The sequence below is a fragment of the Gadus macrocephalus genome, chromosome 18 (assembly GCF_031168955.1).
Source record: "Gadus macrocephalus chromosome 18, ASM3116895v1".
Taxonomy (NCBI): domain Eukaryota; kingdom Metazoa; phylum Chordata; class Actinopteri; order Gadiformes; family Gadidae; genus Gadus; species Gadus macrocephalus.
Genome location: NC_082399.1, coordinates 4,442,334 through 4,467,128, shown reverse-complemented (window position 1 = coordinate 4,467,128; position 24,795 = coordinate 4,442,334). Strand labels below are relative to the sequence as shown.

Here is a 24,795-nt window from a genome sequence, read left to right as displayed (position 1 = left end):
TCACACACGCACACATCTTCATAGATATGAGAATGGAACTAGAAACACGCTGACTCCCTCATAGTTAGGAGTACAGAACCACAAACACGCACGCACGCACGCACGCACCCACGCACGCACGCACGCACGCACGCACGCACGCACACACACACACACACCTATCCCACTATCCTAACCTTTGCCATTATATTTATTTCAATCTTTTGTTTTCTCCTTCTTGAGTGTGTCTCATCAAAGTGAATCAAACCAGACGACAAAGTAATCTGTTCAACCCATCGACTCTCATGTGCTGCCTCGGACAGAAGCAGACGAGAAACATGACACACAGATAAAAGAGGATATCCTTGATTCCAATCAGACACAGCACTTGTTTTTTTGGGCTTCCTCAAATAGTTGTCTTCTCGTCCAAAGCGAGAGAAAACCAAACTAACCAAGACTTAACACGAATAAACTGATGTGGATGGAAAAGGCCTACCTACATGGTCACATAGAGCCTGATCTTGATCTGTCTATGAACAAACAACATAAACACAATAAAATACCTGCTTTGCATCCCCAACAGAGAGCCCATTTCAGATCAATGAGGCAGTCTTACAATGGAGCCAGGGATGATAACATGCCCCCACGCTACAGGCAAGTTAACGACTTCACGCGAGGAGGAAAGTTGTGACTAATGTGGTTAGTTGCCTGAGGTCAGTGGTGTTCTTTGCCAAACATAGCGACAATGTAAAGATGACTCACTTCAGGACAAACAAACAAATTTCACATCCGCAACACATTGTAATGTTACCAAACGTCCGCCCGTCTCCAGCGAACACAAGCCAGAGTCTGACTAATACTAATGCAAAACACATTCACCATGCTTACAATATTCACAAATAAACCCTGCTGATAAATGTGTAATATAAACTGTTTATTCTGTCTTTACTAATGTCCCTCTGTCTCTGTCCCTTTCTCTCTCTCCCTCTGTCCGTCTCTCTCTCTATACATATAATAATAATAATAATAATAATAAATTTTATTTATAATGCACTTTATATTCAAGAATCTCAAAGTGCTTCAGAGAAAAAAAAAAAAAACGATTAAAAGGGGGAACCTCAAAGAAAGTTTAGCTAAATGCTCTTTTAAAGAGATGGGTTTTGAGGTTCCGTTTAAAAAGAGCTGTAGTCTGTGGAGCCCTCAGGTGGTCAGGGAGGGCGTTCCATAGTCTAGGGGCAGCAGCAGAAAAGGCCCGATCACCCATGGTGCACAGCTTTGTATGTCGGGTTTGGAGGGTGTGAGTGGATCCTGAACGGAGTGTACGTGAGGTTGTCGGGGGGGTGAGGAGTTCCTGAAGGTAGAGGGGGGCAAGTCCGAGAAGGCACTGGTGGGTGAGGAGGGAGACCTTGTACTCAATTCTGAGTGGGACAGGGAGCCAGTGCAGTGATTTCAGGATGGGGGTGATGTGGTCATGCTTGCGCACCCTCATCAGGACCCTGGCAGCACTGTTTTGAATGTATTGGAGCCTCTGGATGCTCTTGCCAGGGATCCCAATGAGGAGTGCATTGCAGTAGTCCAACCTGGAGGAGACAAAGGCATGGACGAGCTTCTCTGCATCAGCCAGGGTGAGTGATTGGCGGAGTTTGGCGATGTTCCTGAGGTGGTATAATGCTGTCTTACAGAGGTGTTTGATGTGGGTGTCAAAATTAAGTTGTGGGTCCATTTTAACACCGAGGTTGGTGACGGATGTGGAAAGGGGGATGTTTTGGCCAGAGAAGATGATATTGGTGATGGTGGGGGAGCGGAGCTGATGTGGCGTGCCAACAAGGATGGCTTCCGTTTTATGGCTGTTAAGTTGTAGGAAGTTGAGCTTCATCCACGCCTCTATCTCCTCCAGGCAGGTGGTCAGTGTGGATGTTGGCAGAGGGGCAGAAGAAGTGGGGGTTGTCCTGATGTAGAGCTGTGTATCATCAGCATAGCAGTGGTAAGATAAGCCATGCCTGCTAATGACACTACCCAGGGGGAGCATGTACAGTGAGAACAGTGTGGGGCCCAACACCGAGCCCTGGGGGACACCGCAGGTGACGTTGTTGGTGTGTGATATACATCTCTCTCTCTCTCTCTCTCTCTCCCTCTCCCTATCTAACAACAGGTGATTCAAATCACCTGTTGATGAGTTACTCTCATCTTTGATATTAATGAGAATTATCAATGTGATCAGCAGCAATTCAAACACAACAAACAATGAGTACTCAGAACATCAGGTCTGTGACCTTTGACCCCTGCATGCCCTGTGACTCTACCTCAGCAGCTTGGGGCCAACGAAGGTCTCTCTCTCTCTGACTCTCTCTCTCTCTCTGACTCTCACTCTCTCTCTCTCTCTCTGACTCTCACTCTCTCTCTCTCTCTCTCTGACTCTTTCTCTCCCCCTCTCTCTCTCTCTCTCTCCCCCCCCTCTCTGTCTCCCGCCTTTCTCTCTCTCTCTCTCTCTCCTCTCTCTCTCTCTCTCTCTCTCTACCTGAGCAGCTGGGGGCTGACGAAGCTGATGAGGTCCTGCAGCAGCTTGTAGGCGGAGCCGATGAGGAAGAAGGGTCCGAAGGCGCGAATCAGGGCCCAGAGGAAGGAGGGCTGGCGGGGGGCGGCGCGGCCCTCCGACAGCAGCACCTCCGTCTCCTCCGGCCCGTTCTCCACCGCGCCCGCCGCGCCCGCCGCCACGTGGTTGGTGGCGCCACCCGGAGGCGCCTTGGAGAACACTGCGTGGGCGGACAGGGTCTGCTGCTCACTGGGGAGGGAGAGAGGGAGAGGGAGAGGGAGGGGGAGGAAGGGAGAGAGAGAGGGGGAGAGAGAGAGAGAGAGAGAGAGAGAGAGAGAGAGAGAGAGAGAGAGAGAGAGAGAGAGAGAGAGAGAGAGAAAGATTTGGAAATGAGAGTTGATGAGATAAGAAATGTCATTAATTTGCGATCCAGGCAAAAAAAAAGTAATCCTAGCTGAGATGGACTTTTTGTAGTGTACCGCCTCAAAGAGTAAACTCAAACGTTGGAAGGGAGGGAGGAAGAAACTAGCCAATAATCTGACACTCGAACCGCGAGTCAGCCAGAAACATTCACATTTCATAAATAAACAATATATAACGATCCTAACCTTTCATGTATCACAGAGTCAGAGAGAGGACAATCCGGTTGTACTAAAGAGTCCACCCCTGTCCGTGGTTAGAATGAGAAAGGAGGAGAAACATCCCCCTTTCTTCACACATGCACATTTTCTTCACACATGTACATTTCAGGTTTGCAGTTCTCAAGTGTTGGCTGTCCGGCCGACCCACTCAGCCTGGGTGGAGGGGGTTTGAGCAGCGCATTCCACCGTCTCCGAGTGCTGGACTGTCGTGCCGCTGCGCCGATGTTTAAACAACCTCTCCTTTCCCATGTCCCACAATGCAAAGCGGTGAGAACATGTTTTCCCGTCGGTAACGGATGGCTTGGCAACCGGACACTGTGGTTCTCTGACCCCCGAGGAGAGGTGTGGAACTACTACTGTTTGGTTTTTTGCTTTCATTTTCTCTCTCTGTCTCTGTCTCTGTCTCTGTCTCTGTCTCTCTCTCTCTCTCTCTCTCTCTCTCTCTCTCTCTCTCTCTCTCTCTCTCTCTCTCTCTCTCTCTCTCTCTCTCTCTCTCTCTCTCTCTCTCTCTCTCTTCTCTTCTCTCTCCTCTCTCTCTCTCTCTCTCTCTCTCTCTCTCTCTCTCTCTCTTCTTCCTCTCTTTGTCTCTCTCTGTCTGTCTCTCTGTCTCTTTGTCTCTCTCTCTCTCTCCGTTTTATAAATATTCATGATGAACTCTTCACGTAAAATTTGAGGAATAAATTATATGACCTTATATAATGATCCTTAAAGGTTGTGTTGCAGGGTTTATTTTCAAACGAATTTGTGCAATTTGCTTGTTGGTAATAAAGATTTAATCTGTTATTTATTGTATTTAATGTTGTTAGGTATCACAAAACGGAATGTAATACGAAAAAGTAGGTACTATTATAGCGGTTTGTATTGATTCTCATTTCCCCAGAATGCATTGCATTATCCTGCACGTAGGCCTTTAAACCTTTCATGTATTAACGTATACATTTATTTATTTTATTTTAAAACTCCTTTTGTCCTCAGCTCACCCCACCCACTTCCACTCCTCTGCACCCTTGGGTGCCCGGGCGCGACATGCTAAAAACATAATCCAATTTGTAGTGTTTTCCAAAAGCTTAGTGCCGCATTGGCCTGTGATGGCAGGGTGCCTGCAGGGTGCTAAGCCAAACTCACCCAAAGTCTTCAAACTTTCTCCCAAAGTATAAGCACACTATACTAAGTACACCATCTAGGATAAGGGCCTGTGTGTGTGTATGTGTGTGTGTGTGTGTGTGTGTGTGTGTGTGTGTGTGTGTGTGTGTGTGTGTGTGTGTGTGTGTGTGTGTGTGTGTGTGTGTGTGTGCATGTGTGTGTGTGTGTGTGTGTGTAAATGTATATGTGTATGTGTATGTATATCAGTGGTGGATGGTGTTTTTTAAAGTGAGGGAGGAAGAACTGCGTGCTTGGTTGCCTTTGGCCTGCTTGCACTGTTAGTGGTGTATGGTGCATAAGTATGTGAGACTCAAGTTGGTTCAGGGTGTTTTGGGGAACTACAAAATAGCAGGATGGGATAATTATGTGAATTGATACAAATCCATCAGTGGCAGCATTGTATTTGAAAGCTGGTGGGCAGCATGTCTTGGACTACAAGGGGCAGAAGGAAAGGATGCAAAGCCAATTGGTCAAATGCGGCCAACTCTTAATTTGTACAACTAAATAAAAAAAATCTGGGCCTATCATTGGGCCTATTTTTGCCCTCAATGACTGGTTTTGGTTGTAATTTTGGTTGTAATTGGTTGTAATTTGGCTATGTTTATTTTCAGCATAAATTGTTTTAAGAAAAATGAGACAAGACCGAAGTGATGCCATTTAAAATGCATCATGCTCTGAATCATTCACTAACACTAACTAACGTTCACTGACTAATATCCTTTCCACAAAATCAAACAGAACGGTCAGATTAACAAACAATTAAAAGAACAACAAGAACATTATTTCACAACTATTTACATGGGCTGTAAGCCGAACATTGTTTGAGGCAAATGTGGATGTTAATGGATGTTTCAGAATGTTGGTCATGCTGTAAAGCCAATTAAGATTGAGGGACTTCATTTAGAGATCAAGTCAATCCTCTTCGCGGGCTCCTCAGCCCGGCCGCGGGCTACGGAAACGTCAATATAAGCGAATAGAGCCGCACTGTACCGCAACGAACAGTAGCGCACCGCTCGGTGGAAACGAGGCATTCGACTGAGCTGGTTCGTTGGTTCTCATCAATAGGTCCATGGTTCTCGTAGTATAGACTTGAGGGGATAACCCCTCCCTCTGGGCTGCTCCACAGCCAGGGCTCCTGCTTATTGGTTCATAGCCCAGCCAGGGCTCCAACCTATTCGTGAATAGATGCAGGCGGGATCCAGGTCCCTTAGCTAGTCACACCCACTCAGAGGAGGACTTTCCTCCTCTCACCCATTGAACCCCATGCTATTCACCTGCCGCCAACCCTTTCGGGGAAATGAATGGGAGTCAATGGAGGCTGAGGGAGGAACGTGCGTGCGTGCGTGCATGTGTGTGTGTGTAGACGTACATCTGGGCCTTTGCCTGCTCCTTTTCCCACTCCTCCAGGAAGCGGGGCACCACGGTCTGGGAGCTGTCCTGCAGGTTCAGCGACCACAGGTCCTTGGCCTCCAGGGGCGTCTTGTAGCCCTTCAACGGCCATCCTGACAGAGGGGCGGGACAGGAAGTGGTTAAAACACGGCCATCCTGACAGAGGGGCGGGACAGGAAGTGGTTAAAACACGGCCATCCTGACAGAGGGGCGGGACAGGAAGTGGTTAAAACACGGCCATCCTGACAGAGGGGCGGGACAGGAAGTGGTTAAAAGACGGCCATGCTGATGGAGGGGGTGGGACAGGAAGTGGTTAAAACACAGCCATCCTGACGGAGGGGCGGGACAGGAAGGGGTTAAAACACGGCCTTCCTGATGGAAGGGCGGGACAGGAAGTGGTTAAAACACTGCAGCAACATTGTGGAAAAATAGTAGAGCAGGCTGGGTTGTTCATGGACAGACCAACATAGGAAGGGATATTACATTTACATTAAGGGTGTTCAGCAGACGCTTTAATCCAAAGCGACCTACTTAGTTAGCGCATTTGTCTGAAGAAAGAGGAACAATATATAATGTATTGTAGCATAGCGCTTAGAAGGGGGGAGACATTGCACAGTCCAGTTGAACTCTGAACAAGTGAGACTTGGATATGATAGGATGAGACGGGAAAGTGGAGTAGGAGAGAGAGGGAATGCGGCCAAAGGCCTCAGGGTAGTATTGAACCCGGGACGCTGTGATCCTTGTTTGTCTGTGTGGTGAGCGCACCAGTGGGTTTTAACCTCTGACCCCTCCGTGTGAAAACAACAATCGGAATGCCATGACGTGGATCCTCTTCCCGAACGGAAAAGATCCACAGGGCCCAAGGTTTCCATAAGTCACGGATTTCATTTGTAAATAGGAAGTCGAATGTATACAGAGGTCTGTGTCCCATTCAGAATACTGAAACTACATACTACATATAATACTGAATACAACTGCATCGTACACTGGCCAATCACAGAGTCATGGTGATTCACTGTTTGAAGACAGCGTATCTATCTGAAATCTAAATTGTGCGTAAATTCCTCCTCCATGTACCCAGGTCTTTGTTAAAAAAAAATTATGCACATACCAAGAGCAAGTTTTGGCTGAGCACCTGTGTGTGTGTGTGTGTGTGTGTGTGTGTGTGTGTGTGTGTGTGTGTGTGTGTGTGTGTGTGTGTGTGTGTGTGTGTGTGTGTGTGTGTGTGTGTGTGTGTGTGTGCGTGTGTGTGTGTGTGTGTGTGTGTTCTGTATTTATGCATGCATGTATGTGTGTGTCAATGTTTGTTTGTATGTGTGTGTGTGTATGTGTGTGTGTGTGTGTGTGGGTGTGGTGTGGGTGAATGTGTGTGTGTGCGCACATACCTAGTGAACCACCAAAAGGTTATTGTGGAGAGGAAACCTGCAGTGGATTCAGGGCAGGGATTCTGTGGAGGGAGAGAGAGAAAGAGAGAGAGTGAGAGGGGGGGGGGAAGTGAAGGGTCATATGAGGACATGAACTACCTTCAACTGTAAGCTGTGTGGTTGTGTGTGTGTGTGTGTGTGTGTGTGTGTGTGTGTGTGTGTGTGTGTGTGTGTGTGTGTGTGTGTGTGTGTGTGTGTGTGTGTGTGTGTGTGCGTGTGTGTGGTTGTGTGTTTGTGTGAGTGCGTGAGTGTTTCCAGTGCCAAGTGCAGATTAAATGGTAACAACCAGGGTAACAAGGACAGCCTATATACCTGATTAATGTTTCAGTAAGCTCACACACCCGCACACACACACACACACACACAAACACGCGAGCGCACACACACACACACACACACACACACACACACACACACACACACACACGTGGTCTGCTGTGCGTGGGACTCACAGGGTCTGTGACCACGGTGGAGAAAAGGGGGGGCTTCTCGTTGAAGCAGCTGAGGATGAGTTCTAGCAGCACCAGGCTGAAGTACAGGTAGAAGGTCGTGAAGCGCAGCTTGTCAGGGGGCTCACTCCCAGGCTCCTACACACACACCGGGGGGGGGGGGGGGGACAGGCAAACACACACACACACAAACACACACATGGGCACAGGCAAACGCACACACACAAACACACACATGGGGACAGGCAAGCGCACATACACACACACGGGGGACAGGCACATGCACACACGGTGACAGACACAAACACACACACGCACACGCACGCAGACACACAGGGACACCCACACACAATGCAGACACACAGGGACACATGCACACGCACACACACACAGACACGCACGCACACACACAAACACTTGGGTTAAAATCAAGAACAAACAAAAACATGGAAACAACACAACATATAAAATGACAGCAATAAGGTTTCACGATTGCTATGGAGATTATTCTGAAGCTTTCATTAGATGGGAGACAATGAGCAGTGTCTACGGTATGATGGGATCACATGGATGTGGACTGGGCTGGGCTGCGATGGGACAATGTTTGTCAGGTTGACAGACAGAGAGACGGACTGGCAGTTCGGTCTCTCTGTCGTGGTCCTCGCCTGCGGGTATCAATCCATTCTGAACAGCGTTCTGGCCGACAACGAGCGACCGAAACGAGCAGTACACACATACACACACATTTGAATAGTCTGGCGTCTAATTCCATATCACACATCTGAGGGTATTCAAATGATTTCCATCGCAGCAGATCCCTATCACATAGCCCTCGCTCTGTCTCCCGGCTGTGTACACGGCCACATCAGGGGATTTACCTGCGTTGTCGTTTTTTGTTGTGCCTCGCAGCTTCATATCAACTAATAATAACTTATACTGCACTATGTATGCTACTTTACATAGATATATTACTATATACAATGTTGTAGGATCAATCTCTTTGTTGTTTTACCCACCCTACTTTATTGTATCTTTTTTATTGTACTTTCATACTTCGTACCTGCACTGATAGCTTACAACACTGGACTTCATGTCCAGCAACGACTGCATGTTTGTGGTGCATTTAACACAACAAAGGACTTGGACTTGAACTTGATACAAACAGAATTAGCAGCTCGAGGTGTTGAGATCGTTAGGACTCTGCAAAGTAAGACGGCTAAGACCCCCGAAACAGCCCCAGTCCTGGTCAGAAGCTGATGAAATCATACGCTGCTCTACTGGCTGTCCCTGTTTGACCCCCACACAGATCAGGGCCGGGGGGGAGACAGCCTTGGTGAGGGAGACAGTGTGAGAGTGTGAGAGAGTATGAGATTGTGAGAGAGACAGTGTGTGAGTGTGAGAATGGGTGAGTGAGAGAGTGAGATTGTGAGAGAGAGAGAGAAAGAGAGAGAGAGAGTGTATGAGTGTGAGGATGGGTGAGTGAGAGAGTGTGAGATTGTGAGAGAGAGAGAGTGTGTGAGTGTGAGTGTGAGAGTGAGTGAGTTTGAGGGTGAGTGTATGAGAAAGTGAGTGAGTTTGTGAGTGAGATTGTGAAAGAGTGAGAGTGAGTGAGAGAGTGTGAGAGTGAGTGAGTACGAGAGTAAAGAGCGAGTGAATGTGTGAGAGTGAGAGAGAGTGAAAGAGTGTGAGAGAGAGTGAAAGAGTGTGTGAGAGAGAGAGAGAGAGAGAGAGAGAGAGAGAGAGAGAGAGAGAGAGAGAATGAGTGAGTGTGAGAGATTGTGAGAGTGAGAGTGAGTGAGTGCAAGAGTTTGAGTCACTGAGTGAGTGAGTCACTGAGTGAGCGAGTGAGTAAGTGAGTGAGTGAGTGAGTGAGCGAGCGAGTGAGTGAGTGAGTGAGAAAGGTGAGCTGAGGACAGCTCTAGCCCGCGGGGGGAGATGCCTCACCGTGCTGGAAGCCTGGAGGATCTTGGAGCGGAAAGGCACGATGGCGCACAGCAGGGACAGAAACCAGAAGATGAAGAGCACCCCCGACGACTGCATGCCCCGCAGCCGCTCAAACTGGATCAGGAACGTCACCAGGAGCTGCTCCCAGCAGGGGAGAGGGGGGGGGAGACAAGGGGGAGACAGAGGGGGAGAGGGAGTGTAATTAGGACCAGGAGCATCGCAGTCTAGCTGAGACGTCGCAGTAAGAGCTCAGAGTTTCTGTTTCTGCTCAGTCCATGAACCTGCTCCCGGGAGCCCTTTTGCGATTATGTTTGTTCAATCATTAAGAGTTATTTCATGTTTGCTATTTGTTTGAAATGTCATTTCACAGATGAATTGGACTGAGGTTGCTATTTCCACAATGACATGAGGCCTGGAGCACTGGCCTTGACTTTGTCAATATTAGGTATTAGTCAGTATTAGTCACACTATGCTGATTGTGCTCAGACTGCTTCCTTCCACACCTACGGAGCAGCCATGCGGTCGCTCCACGTGTCTTCCTGAAGTCGTAACGTGGTTCAATTTAGAGGTGAAGCCTATCGGTGCCTTGCACAAGCTCTTTCTAGATGCCGGGTGTTTCTCCACCTCAGGACTCCCTTCTTCGAGGCTTCTACCAAACCTGGAAGCAAGCTGCGTCCGTCAGGAGTCAGGAGAAATGTAACAAGCCTGGCGTGAAAAAAGCCAATAGAGAAACGCAACACGTGTGTGTGTGCGTGTGTGCGTTTGTGTGTGCGTGCGTGCGTGCGTGCGAGTGTGTGTCCCAGGCCCATGTAGACAGCAGCGGCCCTCCCAGTGTCTTGTGGTCTCCTGTTTGAAGTGTGAATAAGTAATGAGACTGAACTCGTCGCCCGCTGTAAACAGGTTTGGGGTCGGTTGCCTGTTCAGGGGCACCCGACCACCGCGAGGCCAGAGGCATGGCGAGGCTAAGGTCTAGCCTCTAGACAGATGGCTGGGTTGAAGGCTCTTCACTGAGGTTGTGTGTTTGCCTTGATTTGATCTTCTGCTGTTTCAGACTACAGTGCATCTTAATTTTCTTACGCCAAAAAGCACATGGCCATGACGAGTGAGAAGCAAGCCAAAGTCATGTTTTAGGATATTAATGTTTAATGTTCCGCTTGTGTCATACGGAAACAAGCAGCTACATTTGCCCTCTGTGTGCTTTGCTCTGTTAAAACTGAATGAATGACATCACGCTACCAATATGAAGCTAAGGTTTATGGCAAACAGAGCGAGAAATCTCTGTTTAATATCTGGATTCTTGCCTTACTAATTTCCCTGCCGGATGGCAGTCAAACATGGCTGCAGACGCAGTCAAATCCCAACCCGTACAACAATACACACATAACATAATGACGCAGCAATAACTTTGCATAGGGCCATTTCTGGTTTATAATACAGTCCTCTTGTCATTACAGTCCTCCAGTGATCAGCATCATCTTAGGGCCTGTGAACGTGTCCTTGTGGACTCTGCTTCCCCTTTTCCCAGCGCCGGTTCTCACCATCGTCATGCCGACCACCAGCGGGGTGACAAAGTAGATGGGGGGCCGGGTCAGGCCGTTCCGCAGCTCGTGAAATGAGTAGAAGAGGTCCGACCAGCAGACCAGCCACAGGACGAAACCGAAGGCCTGGCAGAGACGGGGAGACACAGGGAGGGATAAATGGACTGCGTTGATACAGCGCTTTGCTAACCAGTGGCCACTCAAAGCGCTGGACAATATTGCCTAACACCCATTCATGCACAAATTCACACACCGACGGCGGGGTTAATCATGCAAGGCGACAGCCAGCTCGTCTGGAGCAGTCGGGGTGAGGCGTCTTGCTCAGAGACACCTCGACACTCAGCTAGGAGGAGCCGGGGATCGAACTAGCAAGCTAGTCTCCGAGCGGCAGGTCACCAGCCAGCCTGCAATACCTCCCGAGCTACGTGCCGCCCCCCCGGAGAGACACATGGAAGTCAAAGCACTTTATTTAAAAAGGTGCTGTAGGAACGATTTGAGTATTGTGATTGACAGAGGAGCGTCCCCAAAACAATCAGGGAACAGATGTCCTGATTGGGCAGAAAATAGTTGGGCGGGCGTGGTCTAAAATCTAAGCATCTTTTCTCACAGAGAATTCAACTATCTCTCATCTGTCAACGTTTCTAACAAATTGCACTGAGATGATAGCTCTTAAATCTCCTCCTAGCACCACTAAAAGACACTAAAATAGAATACACACAGAGGGGAGATAACCCTTATTTGTTTTCTGCGTTTTCCCCATAAGTAGGGAAACACATTGAGACTGTTTATTACAGTCAAACCCCCCCCAAAAAGGGTTGTTTTGGGGGGGGTTTCCAGGGCAGGTGCTGGAGGCCTGGATACACTGTTGCCTAGAGGCAGGCAGTGTAAACATGGCCGTGCTGAGCGAGAGGAAGCCTGGCCTTTGAGGTCGTACCACGCAAACATCTCCTGAATAAACATGGACCTAACCCGGTGCAGGAGTGAAGCAGGGAGCGGGGGGGGGGGGGGGGGGAGAGGAAGCGAGCGGAGGGGAGTTTATATTGGAATGCGGCCGAAGACTCATCAGCCCTCCTTTCTAGGGCTGCACGATGTATCGGTTTCGGATCGAAGTCGCGATACGCGCATGTGCAAAATTTGTATCGCTTGATGTGAGGAAAATATATGTATAAAAAAACAACAGCATGTACTGTTCTCATTTTCCATGACTGATATACAAGGGAAATCTCTCAGATTAAACATAATTTACTGTGTTTAAAGGGTTCTTGGATACACAAGAGTCTGTTCCTAGGGAGCGACATGAAGGCTCTGGATGCACACTGATCCACCAACAATATCTGATCATGTAGATCAGTTTATGATCAGACAACCAAATGAAAATAAAAATATTTTATTATATATATACTTTTTGTTAGAAAATAATTTGGCGACTGTCTTAAATCTAGACAGGCTCACTCGAATTGGGTTGCACCGCAATAAGTTTTGCTGAAAGTCAAAATATCCCGATACGATTCTGTCTCCAACAAGGTGCAGCCCTACACCTTACCGTCTTGAAGCGGTTGAGGACGGACATCATGATGTAGCCTTTGTTGTTGCGCTTGAGGTAGAAGATGTAGAGGGGGGTGACGGCCCACAGGTAGATGCAGGGCAGCCATGACAGCACGGTGAGCTGAAAGCAGGCCGGAAGGTCCGGTCTGTCTGTGTGGATCGTCTGGTTGGCCACCTGCAGAGAGAGAGAGGGGGGGGGGGGGGGTGAGTCAGGGTTTACCGATGGGGGAGTGAAGTAAACACCGGACGCACGGTAAAACTCTCTGTATGTCTTCTTTTCTTTACTATTTTATTTCATTTCTATTTCCATTTTCTTACTTTTTAATAATGTTAATCTGTTTTTATATTTTAAACCAAAAGCCCCACTAGGGACAAGTGGCGTAAATCCGCTTTGGCTAGTACAACTATGATGCAAACATCAGACGACTATCGCAAGCGTACCTATGTTTCTGTATCCGTCTCTATTAAAATAAACCTTAAGTTAAAAATAAAAAAAAGTTCTCACACAACAAAAGCCTCACACTGAAGGCATGAGGCAGAGGCTTTCCTTAATCAGGAATGTGTGTGTACTTCTTAATCTGTTGTGTTTACCTCAGCCAAAGGGTGTTTAGAGAGGCCTGTGTATCAGCAGGAAACAGCATTCCCTTTATATGACATCAGCAGGGATCCTTAAGTTAATTTAAAAAACCCTTTATACTGAATGCCTTAAATGTAGGAAGCAGCATTCTAGTGTGTGTGAAGGCATCTGCTAGTTAAGAGTATAATGAATACAATAAACATTTAATGGACGCATAATTATACACATACTACATACTTTTTTTGTTCACATAGCAAATACACTTAATATCACAGTTAATACACTTCTATGTTAATATAACTGAATAGAATAGAACATGCTTTGACCAGGATTAGACTATACATGTCATACAATAAAACGCCCCAAGCAACAGGTAGATGGACAACAACAGTGGGTCTGCATACAACGCAGGACTATCGTTGCAGCCCTGACACCAATCGCACCGGACTGAGATAGCGGCTGCGCTGGGGCCAGTGTTGTATCTCCAAACATGCGGTTTGCTTTGTCAATAAAAAGTGGCTGAAGATAAGCCGGCTCTGATAGTACGAATTGAACAGGCTCCACCGCGGTCCCAAGGAAACAGAAGTCATCGTCGCACAATAGAGCGCGTTGATGGAAACACAGACAACAGACAACCAACAACCGATAGCACACTATCAGAGAAGAGCCCTTTACCAGGCTCCGTTTGGCTGTGGCAGATTAACAACGCATCTGTACATCAATTGTCAATGTGTGTGTGTGCGCTTGTGCGTTATATGTATGTTTGTGTCTGCACATGATGATTGGAGTGTGTCCGTGTGTTGTAAGCAGTATGCATTTGTGTGTGTGTGTGCATGCGTGCACACCGTGTGTGTGTGTGTGTGTGTGTGTGTGTGTGTGTGTGTGTGTGCGCGTGCATGCATGCGCGTGCTTGTGTGTGCGGGAGCTTATATGAACGAGTCAAGAAAGGGCCGCGAGATAAGGCAGGTCAGAGTCATGCTGAGTGGTCGGTACTGCTGTGTGTGTGTGTGTGCGTGCATGTGTGTGTGTGTGTTTGTGTGTGTGTATGTGGGGGGGGGGCGTGGTTGACTTGGAGTCGCATCAACGAGTGCAGACACAGGCCGACCCACATGCACCCTGGAAGATAAACACAGCTGTCAGCAGCCGCGGCCAGAGCCCCCTCTCTGCTCATTCAGACACGTGGGCCACGAGGCCTTGAGACCTCCGGCCAAGGGGAGGAGTGTGGTGTGTGTGTGTGTGTGTGTGTGTGTGTGTGTGTGTGTGTGTGTGTGTGTGTGTGTGTGTGTGTATTTGTGTTGTTGTATGTGTTTGATATTAGCAGTGTGTGTGTGTGTGTGTGTGTGTGTGTGTGTGTGTGTGTGTGTGTGTGTGTGTGTGTGTGTCCGTGTGTGTGTTGTAAGCAGTTTGTGTGTGTGTTGGAAGTTAGGAGTGTGTGTGTGTCCATGTGTGTGTTGTAAGCAGTGTGAGTGAGTGTGAGTGTGTGTGTGAGTGTGTTGATTACAAGCCACCTGGTACGTAAGGCAGCTGGCAGCTCATTTGACATCAAATATTTAGCAGGGCAGAGCATTTCAAAACAGCTTTATCCCAATTTTTCTTTTCATTTGAGGTCATTTTTAATATGAATACAAATATTTGTATTTAAATCATTGAATACCAAAATTAGCTTTCTGTCTGTCAATGGCGACATGACATTGCATATTCCCATCATCAGTCATCATCATGTGTCCACAGTGGGTCTATCTTCTGCTAACAGCTGTGGCCATGCTATCCCGTTTCCTATAAGCTTAAGGAAGGGATGGATATAATGCTGTGTTCCCTCTGACACATCCTTCACTAGTAAGACAATAATGGTATATAGACTGCATTAATACAGCGCTTTTCTAACCAGTGGCCCCTGAAAGTGCTTTACAATATCGCCTCACATTCACCCATTAATACACACAATCACACACCGAAGGCGATGTGAGCGACGCAGGGCGACTGCCAGCTCGTCAGGAGCAGTCCAGGTGAGGTGCCTCGCTCAGGGACACCTCGACGCTCAGCTAGGAGGAGCCGGGGATCGAGTTAGCAACCCTAATTCGCTCTAGCTCCTGAACCAGATGCCACCACACGTCTTATAATAAGGCGGCCGCATGCCACCTTATTATAAGACTTTAATAAGAAGAATATACTGTGAGGTTAAGAGGTGTGTTCCTTCAAAGCACAATCAACCAATGACGGCTAGTGGCGGCACTAGCTCAGGAGGTAGAGCGGGTTGGCTGGTAACCGCAAGGTTGCTAGTTCGATCCCCGGCTCCTCCTAGTGTGTGTCGAGGTGTCCCTGAGCAAGGAACCTAACCCTAACTGCTCCCGACGAGCTGGCTGTCGCCTTGCATGGCTGACTCCGCTGTCGGTGTATGAATGTGTGTATGAATGGGTGATTGTGTGGCAATATTGTAAAGCGCTTTGGGTGGCCACTGGTTACAGATAAAGCGCCATATAAATGCAGACCATTTACCATTTACCAATGAGGTTACTGAAGTAAAGCGTTTTCGAGCCACGTTAAAGAAGTGTTTGTTTTTCTGGCGTTCAGTTCATATTTTCCTTCGTCATGGTCACCTTAGTAAGATCTGAGGCACCGATAAAGCCTGCTTAATTCTCCTTCACCCGATAACAGAAAATAATACCCGCCAAATGATAGAGCAGGCTATTCATTGTTTTGTATACTGGTGTTTGTGTTGCATGTCTCAGATGAAAGGCGCCCTGAAAGAGTTAAAGGGCATTTGATTATATCAATATCATGAACGAGGCACTTGAGGCTTTGGGAATGCATTAATGTTGACTTACATCTGGTGTTAAGGGCTTTATGTGCTAAGCTCGCACAATGTTACACGGCACTTTTAGGTGAGGGAAAAACAGGAGTCATAAGTCAAACTGCTTTGACTCATGACTGTCAGCAAATAGACCTAATGTCCTTCCCCGATAAAGGCTTTTATCAGAATAAATATTCTGGTTAACCTCTAGGCATCGGACATGTTCGACGTGCTGTGAGTCAGGGATAGATTTACAAAAATTCTTGCTATGGCTGTTAATGCCAAGTATTGTGATTCCTCAGCTGATTTATTAGCGCGGGGGGGGGGGATTGTGGTTTGGAGACCAGCCAAGCAAAAAGACCCCGCCTAGAAAATCTGCCAAGAATGAAAGATAACCGGATGGAAGCACACCCAACCGGTGGCACCATGTAAACAACAATAACTAGCCACTGGCCGAATTAACATATTCAAAATCCTAATTGCCTGAGGACAGCAACAGTATGGGGGCTGGAGTATCAACAGGGTGGGGGCGAGATGATAGGGCCTAAAAAAAAATTTTGTTTGGTTCCAGTTTCCGACCGACCCTGTCAATTTATGTGCGACCCAAATTATTTTATGAGCTTTATAAAAAAATATATATATATACATATATATATATATTTTTGATGTAAACTATAATTACGTTTTGGTACAGCACCTCTTCATTCTGTACAAGGATGAGCGAATTTTCTCGTTTTTAAATGAAAACAACCTACCTATCATTCGCTGCCGCTGGAAAAAATAAAATAAAAAAATAAAAAAAATTCCCTACCTACCCATGACCTCAACTGACAACCAACAGGAACCAAATTTTTTTTTTTTTAGGCCTAGGGGTCGGGTGGTAGGTAGGGTGGGGGCGGTAAGTCAACTGTGACAGGAAGGTGGCGTCAGAAGCAGTTTGCGTAATCCCAAATCAATTTAAAATGTCCTGACATAACTCAACCATGACCCAGTTACAGGAGATGGGCAGAGTGCTTTTGTGCGCACGCTAATGGGAAAAACCTGCAATTAATCCCTTTTTCCACAATCTCAAGACGACGCAGGGAAGGTAATCCAAGCTTTGATTTCCTCTCGCTTCGGACATTTCAACCCATCAATGCACTTTTTCTTGGGTTCCAAATGGCCCCCAGTGCTATGCTAATGCTACTCGTTTAGTGAGGAACCAGGGGGGCGGGGGGGGTTGAGAGGGAGGCGGCTGGTGATGGGACGCCGTGATTACATTCAGAGCAATAAGACGGTCGTTAGCATCCCCCTTGGGGGAGATCCGCCCGTGCTGCCAACCAGCCCCTGGCAGACACCGTGTGAGGAGCCCAGGGATCCAGGCCCTTGGACTCCGGCCCTGGGTTCTCCGTCTTCTGACAAATGTGCTTATTGTAAGGCCCCGTCCACACGGAACCGATTTTGGCTGGATGTGCTCCACTTTTTTTTGACGAGAACCAGCGCCTTGAATATGGACTACAGCGTTTCTACAGCTCAATGTGTTTTAGCAATGGGTCCGTCTGTACAGAGATATTCCTGAAACGCTCCGAAGGAAAACGGAGGGGAGAAAGGTTTTTTTCGCCTGTTGGACGGGGCCTAAGTCGCTGCTAAATGCCCGATATGTAAAATGTAGATGTAGGAGGCTGGCCTGTATGCACTGTGACAGGACCCTGGAAGCAGAACACCAGGTTGTGGCAGGGGGCACCAGGTTGTGGCACATCTCTCACCCTGCCACATTGGGGCATGCCGAGCTCAATGATTTCTTTTCAAGGTTGTTTATTGAGTTAATTTTGTATTCGAAATGCACCCAAAAACCCAGTGCAATAAGGGTCAGGGATTCAAAAAACGCTGATAAATCCGCTGAAGACAGAGTTGCATTCCACAGTGAGGAGGAGGGTTCCATTGAGGATTCTGTGGCAAGTTACGTGGGTTAAAGAACGGTTTATCCAAGCGCGATGTGCCAAGTATTGAATATTGAAAGTATGTTAATGCTGCCGGTCGACCATCTTGGCTCCGTTCTGGCAGAGATAAGCGGTGTGGGCGTTGATCTCAGAGGAGCGACCGGATCTACCGTCGCCTTCTACTCGTAGGTGGACGTGAGGTTAAAGTTTTTTCCTGGGGATTAGTACACTTATACACTACAGTGACCATATCGTTGGACTCGTAAAACGTCGCCCAACAAAAGATGAATAAAATAATAAAACAGAGGAAGTGTAGAGCACCATGTAGAGCTCTGAGTTAAAGACTTGCGCCATCCGTCTGCAGGGGAGCTCACCGCAAGGAGAACTGGAAAACGGATGAAACCAAAAACCTAATTCCTTGTTCTTATTCAACTGAAACTAAGAGGGGGGGCAGAGGTCAGAGGTCATGTGAAAGCTTGTCAGAGGTGGCCAGCACCACGTGTTATTCTGAGGCGAAAATGCGTGTGTTTCGAAACTTCAGCTTCCTGAATTTCTGCCGGCCCTAGCAGTGTTTCACTCCAGGGAATAGAACCTGTTTATCCTGGGCAGGATACGCCTGCTTCAGGGCAGGTCATATCACCATGGACACAGTCGTCCCGTACCAGTATGAGTAGTAAGTAAGTAGTAACCAGGCGGTTATTCTTAGTAGTGAAAAGGAAAGACCATCTTCGACGGAAACCACCAGTCCATTAATCTCACTTGAGGTGTAGGTTGTGGCACGGCGGCGCCGTCCAGTGTGAGCAAAGGGCACTGGGCACGCCCCCCGTGTGCAAAGAACACTGGAGACGAAACAATGGGCCTAAAACAACACAAACGCGGCCTTCATCTTTCGTCCTGGATCATGAAAGAACTAGAATTGACTTCCTCTTTTCCACGCCATATGGCAATTCTTACAGCCCCAAACCACTGCTACACACAGCACCAGAAGAACAACATACTGTATTGGCCGTATCAGCACCAGGGCCGGTTTCAACACCACTTTGGTTCAACATGAGCGTCCAAACATAATACACCCATCCGCACGGATCAATCACCTCCATAACAATGTCTTTGGTCTCTAAATTTAGTCTGTGGAGAATCATTTTGAACATAAACGATGGTTTTGCTTAGGGCTGTGTCATGTGGAAAATGTCTTAGGTCGATAATTGTGAGGGATTTTACATGATATCAATGAATATCACAATATGCTTACGATTCAAACGATTCCAAACAGTCTAGCCGAGGGTCATAGAAGTTTATGGAAATGTTGAGTATGCAATCAGACACGGGCATATCTTTTCAATGCTGTTTGTTCAGACTTTATAACCGGGTGTTACTATAAGATTCTATTTTAATTCCATGAGGATACAATTGCATCCAAAGACGCTAACACATGCAACGCATGCAAGTTCCAAAGAATGCAGAGAGTTTTAACAGAAGACTGCCTTTCTGAGTGCGTGTTCTTGGTAAATGCAGGGGCACTCTGTGCCTCGTAACCATGACAGTCTCCAACTTGTGTAATCATTACACTACATTGATCTGGATGACGCTTCGGTCCACGACTTACAAGTATGTGCATTCAAAAACATGAAGAGACAACCTAAACAGTGCACGAATCATGCGAGCACAAACAATTTGTCCAATAAGGAAACTGCTTCAAGTGCTACATTACAGAACCAAGAGATCTTTCTTTTACGGGCCAAGATGCCGTCTGGACAAAGGAAACATCAGTCATCAGTTTTACTGTTGCGCTACAATGCTGCAATATTCAAAGCATCTCAGGTGACTTTGGAATGCAGTAGGTCAGGTGCCACTATTACTACTACTACTACTACTACCACTACTACTACTACTACCAATACCACTACCACTACTATTACTACTACTACTATACTACTACTACAACTGACCCAATTTTCCTTGTAAATTGGAGTAAGTCGCAATATAGGGGGGGCTTATTTGACCAAGGCTGTCCCTGTCACATGTTGAATTGCATGGTGTAGCCGCCGTCAAGGGACTGTGACCCCCATGGCCCCATAGAGGGCCCATGTTTGCCCCATTAGAGTGACTTTGTCTCTATGGCAACCAAAAAGACCCCCGCTGATGTCACAGGACAGGTTTGACACACTAACACACACACACACTCACACACACACACACACACATACATGGATGCGCACATGTTTTGCATGCGTGCACGCCACGCACAGTAGCACACATGCACATACTATTAACTGTTACTGAATGATACATGAAGAAATTATTTAATGTATTTATGAACTCCAAATCCCACCGGTTAACAAGAAGTACGAAGGACTTTGGTTCTCTTCATGTGCACAATTTAAAGCGTCACTAAAAAGGAACTAATGTTGAAGTGCGTAAATCTTTGAAGGACACTTCTCCCGTTGTCAACATAAAATAAGTACTAACACTGTTGGAACAGAGAGTGGTCTGTGGTGATGGAATACATGCACATCTGTCTCAGATGTGAAATCACGAGAGCATGAAGGGATAACATTCTAGAACGACAACCCCCACCGTGGCTTGCTATAAGGAAAATGAGCTGAAACAAAGGTGAGTTATGAGAACATAACTCAGGTATTGTATCGTTAGCCGTGTTATCGTTTGAATTATGCCCTTCATTTGAATGTATAGGGTCTAAACTTTGACTGTACATATTTGCCAACAATTTAGAGCATGTAGAGAGACTGTGCTGATTATCGTTACCTATGTAGGTAGGTAGTTTGACAAAAAAACTGTATTATTGGACGCACACTAGTCTCACTCCTCACATCAACTATACCAGCAGTGGTTCAGCTCGCATAATGACCTGCCATTTGTAGAGTAGGTTGTATACCGATTATCTATTTCAATCTAAACAATATAAAATATAGAATTCACTGGAAGAAAAAGGAATGCCATAATTTACACAGCAAGTGATTCATTGGTTGCCTGAAAGTCGTCAAGTTGATCAAATTGTAGTTTAACAAAAAAAACTAAACAGTGTACTCAGACTACGTCATCGTGGTCAAGGCCTTCACCCGGTCACGCCTGCTAACTCTTCCCTCTCAGGACTGTAGAGAACGGACAGAGCAGGACCATGTGAAGGAAGTAATTAATAAATAATCCATATCAATCATAAAGAATACAACTCATAAGACACAACAATCCAGGCTTCCTGACAGGAACTCTATCAGATATTGACATCAGCGATTTGAAGTTCTGAGATTTGGTTTACCAGCATGTACTACCTTGGAAAATAATGGTAAACCACCACCAGAAAACCAGATTTTGTGTGGTTATCCTAACGGGGGCGGCCAGATCAACCCACAAAGACTAAAATGTAAAATATTGTAAATATCTTTTGCAGGCATTTGGTTCGATATTATCTTATGTTAAACATAAAGATAATTATACGTTACAATACTTATTTTTCTGTACCAATCTCTTAAATAACCGTTATAACTGATGACTAGAGGTACTTTCGATTATGAAATAGAAACAGCCTCTAGCAACAGATTAAAACCTGGTCCATGTTGGCATGGGGTCATGTGTAGCATGTGTAATGTGTTTTACAATATCTAATATTATTGTTGTAATACTGCTCACTTCAACAGCCATTGAGCTGAGACCTTCCTTACCATCTTTAACATCCGCCTAAGCATCAGATGCTGAACCCTAAATCCATGAGTCAGAGTGCTTCCTTTGCCCTACTAAAATGCGATACCGGTCTGTATAGAGGTTTTGCGGGCGTGGTCGTAGAATTCCTAATCAAACACCATCTCTGTATTTTGTTTGCCATTGTCAAACCTGGGTGTGCAGGGGAACACAGTGTGAATGGCATGGTTAGTAGAACCACTATACAACATTCATTCACTGCTTGCGTTAGATACATAACACAAATAGATAGGATGATCCCTGATGCTGTTTAAAAGGCTGTCGGGAATAATCAGACGGGAATGCCTCAGGTAACGGGTCATACAAGGTTGCGGGAAAACGACCAAGCATGTTAAGAATTGCCCTCACTGAATTTGGGATTGTTGGATTGTGTCTGAATCTATGAAGCCCTTCTGTAGTGCGGCGTGCCCATTCTCTCTCAGCCTCCCTGCTTGTACCTCGCATTCTACTTGCTGTAGTTTGGTCTGGCTTTGCGAGACTACCTCGCAACCAACAGCATTCACAGTCAAGGACCCAATGGGTCAAAACCTGCGTTCACACCAAAAGATGCAAAAAGTTGACGCGCAGCACGATCCCATTCAAAGTGAATGTAGAGACGCGTTGCTGCTTTGCTGCCGCAGCAAAATTTGATTTGCGCCGCGGCAAAATCTGATTTGCAGCGCAGCACGCCCGTGCCCGCTGCCGGCGGGCGCGTTCACGTATTTTGCGGCGCGTCAAATGCTGCTCGAGTTGAAATATTTCAACTTTTCGGCAGCGAACGCGTGATGACAGCCAATCAGCGTTCAACAGCGTTGCCACTGAGGCGTTGCCACTGAGTGACATGCCGTAAGCCAATCAGTGTTACTCCCTTGGAGTGACCTAGAGTTCACTACCGTTACATTTATTTAGTAACTCGAAAAAAACCACAAATCAGCATTTTGTAGTGTAGTTGTGTTTACAGTTAAACTAAACTATGAGTATGCTAAAGGGCTAGAATAACAACCCCAAACAAAACCCATTTGGGTGCCAGGCAGCACCAGCCTTCCAGGCTCCGAATGGTCTCATGAACCCATAAACGACGGGCATTCCGACGTCTCTCCCTCTTCCACAACAGGTAAAGACATGCAATGCTCGTAATGTCGGCCATGGTTGTGAATGAATTCAGAAGCACCGCGGGCAAAACTTGCCGTGCCGCGAAACTTCCCGCGTTGCAAAACTGCGGCGCAGCAAAACTTTTGCTGCGCGTCAAAACTTTTGCTGCGCGTCAAAACCTTTGCTGCGCAGCAAAACTTGATTTGCTGCGCCGCAAAACTTCGGCGACAACGCGTTCGGGCAGCAAATGCATCTTTTGGTGTGAACTCAGGTAATGGCTGTTGGATGTTGTTCACAAAACGACTCAAGGATAAAAGTTTAGAAACTCTTTAGAACTATCCACTAGACTATGTTTCTTTAGAAAAATAAAAAAATGATGATTAGTCTCAATTAATGCCCTGCAGTTGACAGTTAATTACGTCAACTGTTAAATTATTTGTCAAACAATACCTTGTAACGTTTCACATGTAATAATATTCTGGCATAGAATTGAAGTGTTGTGTGGCCTACAACACAGTTGTGTGTAGACTACAACACTGTCAATTAAGCGGGAATGGTAAACATGTTTCTGCATGAAAATATGTTGAGAATGCGATTATTTCTGTTGTTCAATTACAAAATGACAGCACTGGGACCGCAGTGGTTTTATCTGGGCTGTGATTCCAATAAACCATTCAAACTCTGTGGCATTTGGGCTCACAAGGGGACTGTGCCTCTGTAGTGGATTTAAAACACAAACCGTTTTAAGTCATCTCAACTGAACTCATTAAAGAACTATATGACACGACAAGAATATAATAAGTAGGCCTACTTAGAACACGTTGCAGTGGCTCCTTCTAATAACATTCATTCAATCTGGAAGATCCCGGATCATCGTGAGTACAGTGCGGACAGCAGACCCGGTTTGCCCTGGTCGTGACCTCGATATAACCCATCCACCTCATCCTCAAACCGGCTGTTAACAGGAGTATGATTTATTAAGTGAAGATAGTAGGCTTCTCGCAGGCTTCTTCAGTAGAATTGAGACGCACAGTGATTCTTTCAGCCCAAATATCGTCTACAGACACTGTTGTAGTTAATGTAGTCGGCTAACAAAGGCTCTAATTAGACGTTTATGCTGGAACTCATGTATTCGGTCTCTCTCACACACACACACACACACACACACACACACACACACACACACACACACACACACACACACACACACACACACGCGCGCACATTTATACCTTGCCGAACGAGTGGCACACACTCTCGGGAGAGAGACAGAGAGAGACAGACTCGATCGCGGCAGATAAGATCGCTATTGTCATTCGAGGCAGGGTCAGTCGTGTAACAACACGAGGTTAGCAAGTGCGGGGGAGCGGGGACTCACCCAGAACGGGAGCTCCGGTCCACACAGGTCCTCCATGTCGTTATAAACGATCTATAAGCCCGGTGAGAGACCTTCTCCTCCTCCTTACAGCCCGGGGCTCCTGGTTTCTCGCAGCGGACCGTGTTCCTTCACAGTGAGAACAACGTGTACATGGGGCGGTGCTCCGGTACTGCCGAGGCACATGGGACGCCGTCGCTGCCCGGGTGTGTGAGGAGGGAGAGGCCGCGGAGCTTTTACTTCACTCCCGCTGCGCTCTTCCGTTGTTGTGTGAGCGTAACCGCCACCCGGAGGTTGTCATGAGAGCGCCGCCCCCCCTCGGTCCCGCCTTTCGGCGCGGGCACGCGCATAATATGAGGTGCATGCGCACGCGTGCGCACGTGCACACGTACACACACACATACAAGCGTCGAGCGAGGAGGAGAGTTCACACGTGACGTGACTCGGCAGAAAATGTGGATACGCGCCGGATGCTGCCCAATGAGAAAGCGGAAGTCACGCGTCTCTTCCTTCTTTGACTCCTTCTGCTGAGCACATGGGGGGGGAAACGTGACTCGACAACCCTGACTGAGCCTATCTTTCATTGTCTATAAAACGAGCTGAGTCATGGTGAGCCTTATGGAAACCCACATGGGGGGGGGGGGGGGGGGGGGGGGGGTGGATGGAGAGGGAACCTGTTCTAACTTGAGGACCGGTTTCAAACACTGTTTCAAACCCAATACCCCGATTGTTCCAGTCCCAAAAAACATCTAAACACATC

General features: G+C 47.0%; 2 protein-coding genes across 2 annotated transcripts in view; both read right to left on the bottom strand.

Moving 5' to 3' along the window:
* The window catches only part of abcc3 (ATP-binding cassette, sub-family C (CFTR/MRP), member 3), a 52,084-nt gene extending 27,758 nt beyond the window's left edge, over nucleotides 1–24,326 (bottom strand). The window contains exons 1-8 of the mRNA XM_060037178.1: nucleotides 24,039–24,326; nucleotides 12,584–12,760; nucleotides 11,041–11,166; nucleotides 9,503–9,640; nucleotides 7,562–7,696; nucleotides 7,075–7,132; nucleotides 5,666–5,801; nucleotides 2,498–2,761 (exon numbers count right to left, since the gene is read on the bottom strand). Of these exons, the coding sequence (XP_059893161.1) occupies nucleotides 2,498–2,761; nucleotides 5,666–5,801; nucleotides 7,075–7,132; nucleotides 7,562–7,696; nucleotides 9,503–9,640; nucleotides 11,041–11,166; nucleotides 12,584–12,760; nucleotides 24,039–24,074 (1,070 nt within the window). The 5' untranslated portion in view covers nucleotides 24,075–24,326. The remainder of the gene's footprint in view (nucleotides 1–2,497; nucleotides 2,762–5,665; nucleotides 5,802–7,074; nucleotides 7,133–7,561; nucleotides 7,697–9,502; nucleotides 9,641–11,040; nucleotides 11,167–12,583; nucleotides 12,761–24,038) is intronic.
* The window catches only part of c18h10orf90 (chromosome 18 C10orf90 homolog), a 12,850-nt gene continuing 12,326 nt past the window's right edge, over nucleotides 24,272–24,795 (bottom strand). Inside the window, exon 5 of the mRNA XM_060037232.1 lies at nucleotides 24,272–24,363. Within this exon, the coding sequence (XP_059893215.1) occupies nucleotides 24,272–24,363 (92 nt within the window). The remainder of the gene's footprint in view (nucleotides 24,364–24,795) is intronic.